At 48.4% G+C, this 742-nt stretch overlaps 1 protein-coding gene across 1 annotated transcript; it reads right to left on the reverse strand.

Moving 5' to 3' along the window:
* Positions 1–202: 202 nt before the first annotated feature.
* SARC_16769 (hypothetical protein) lies at positions 203–556 on the reverse strand (the record flags this gene model as incomplete). Its single annotated transcript, XM_014289130.1, has 1 exon — positions 203–556. A coding segment is annotated over one exon (354 nt), but the record flags the coding sequence as incomplete, so codon positions are not given.
* Positions 557–742: the final 186 nt, after the last annotated feature.

Genomic DNA, 742 nt, shown 5'->3' on the forward strand with positions numbered 1-742 from the left:
AATTACACATGCCAATCCAATACACATACACAAACACACATCAGTACACATGCCCATCCATCTCACATACACAAGCACACCATCATTACACATGCCCCTCCATCCCACATACACAAACACACCAACATTACATATGCCCGCCCATCTCACATACACAAACACACCATCATTACACACGCCCGCCCATCTCACATACACATACCCGCATACGACGACTGCTCGGGCTTGCTCATGCCACCCACCGCCTCCATCGCAGTGGTCTTGTGCACTCCGGCACTCGCGCCCTTCATCTCGCCCGACAGCGTGTGCATGCCACGTGCGTGCACACGGCTCGCCTGTGTCTTACCCGCAGTCAGTGTGTGTAGGTCTGTGTTGCCCTGTGGGCGGGTGGGTGGCTGTGTATGTAGTTGAGTGTACGGGTACTCGCTATCTAGGCCTGGGCCGGCACTTTCCTTGCTGGCGTTGGCTTCCTCAACCAGGATGTTCTCGTACTTGTTCAGCTCGTGCTCCACCTTGCGCAGGGTTTGACTCAGGTTGTGCTCGGTCAGAGCCACCCCTGTGTGATTACCATGAGTAATGATAGAAATAACCAGTGAGTGTGGGATATACAAAGTATCAGGGACGCAACTATACCAAATATATATATATATATATATATATATTATATATATATATTATATATATATATTATATTATATATATGTGTGTGTGTGTGTGTGTGTGTGTGTGTGTGTGTGTGTGT

Source organism: Sphaeroforma arctica, assembly GCF_001186125.1.
Source record: "Sphaeroforma arctica JP610 unplaced genomic scaffold supercont1.8841, whole genome shotgun sequence".
Lineage (NCBI taxonomy): Eukaryota > Ichthyosporea > Ichthyophonida > Sphaeroforma > Sphaeroforma arctica.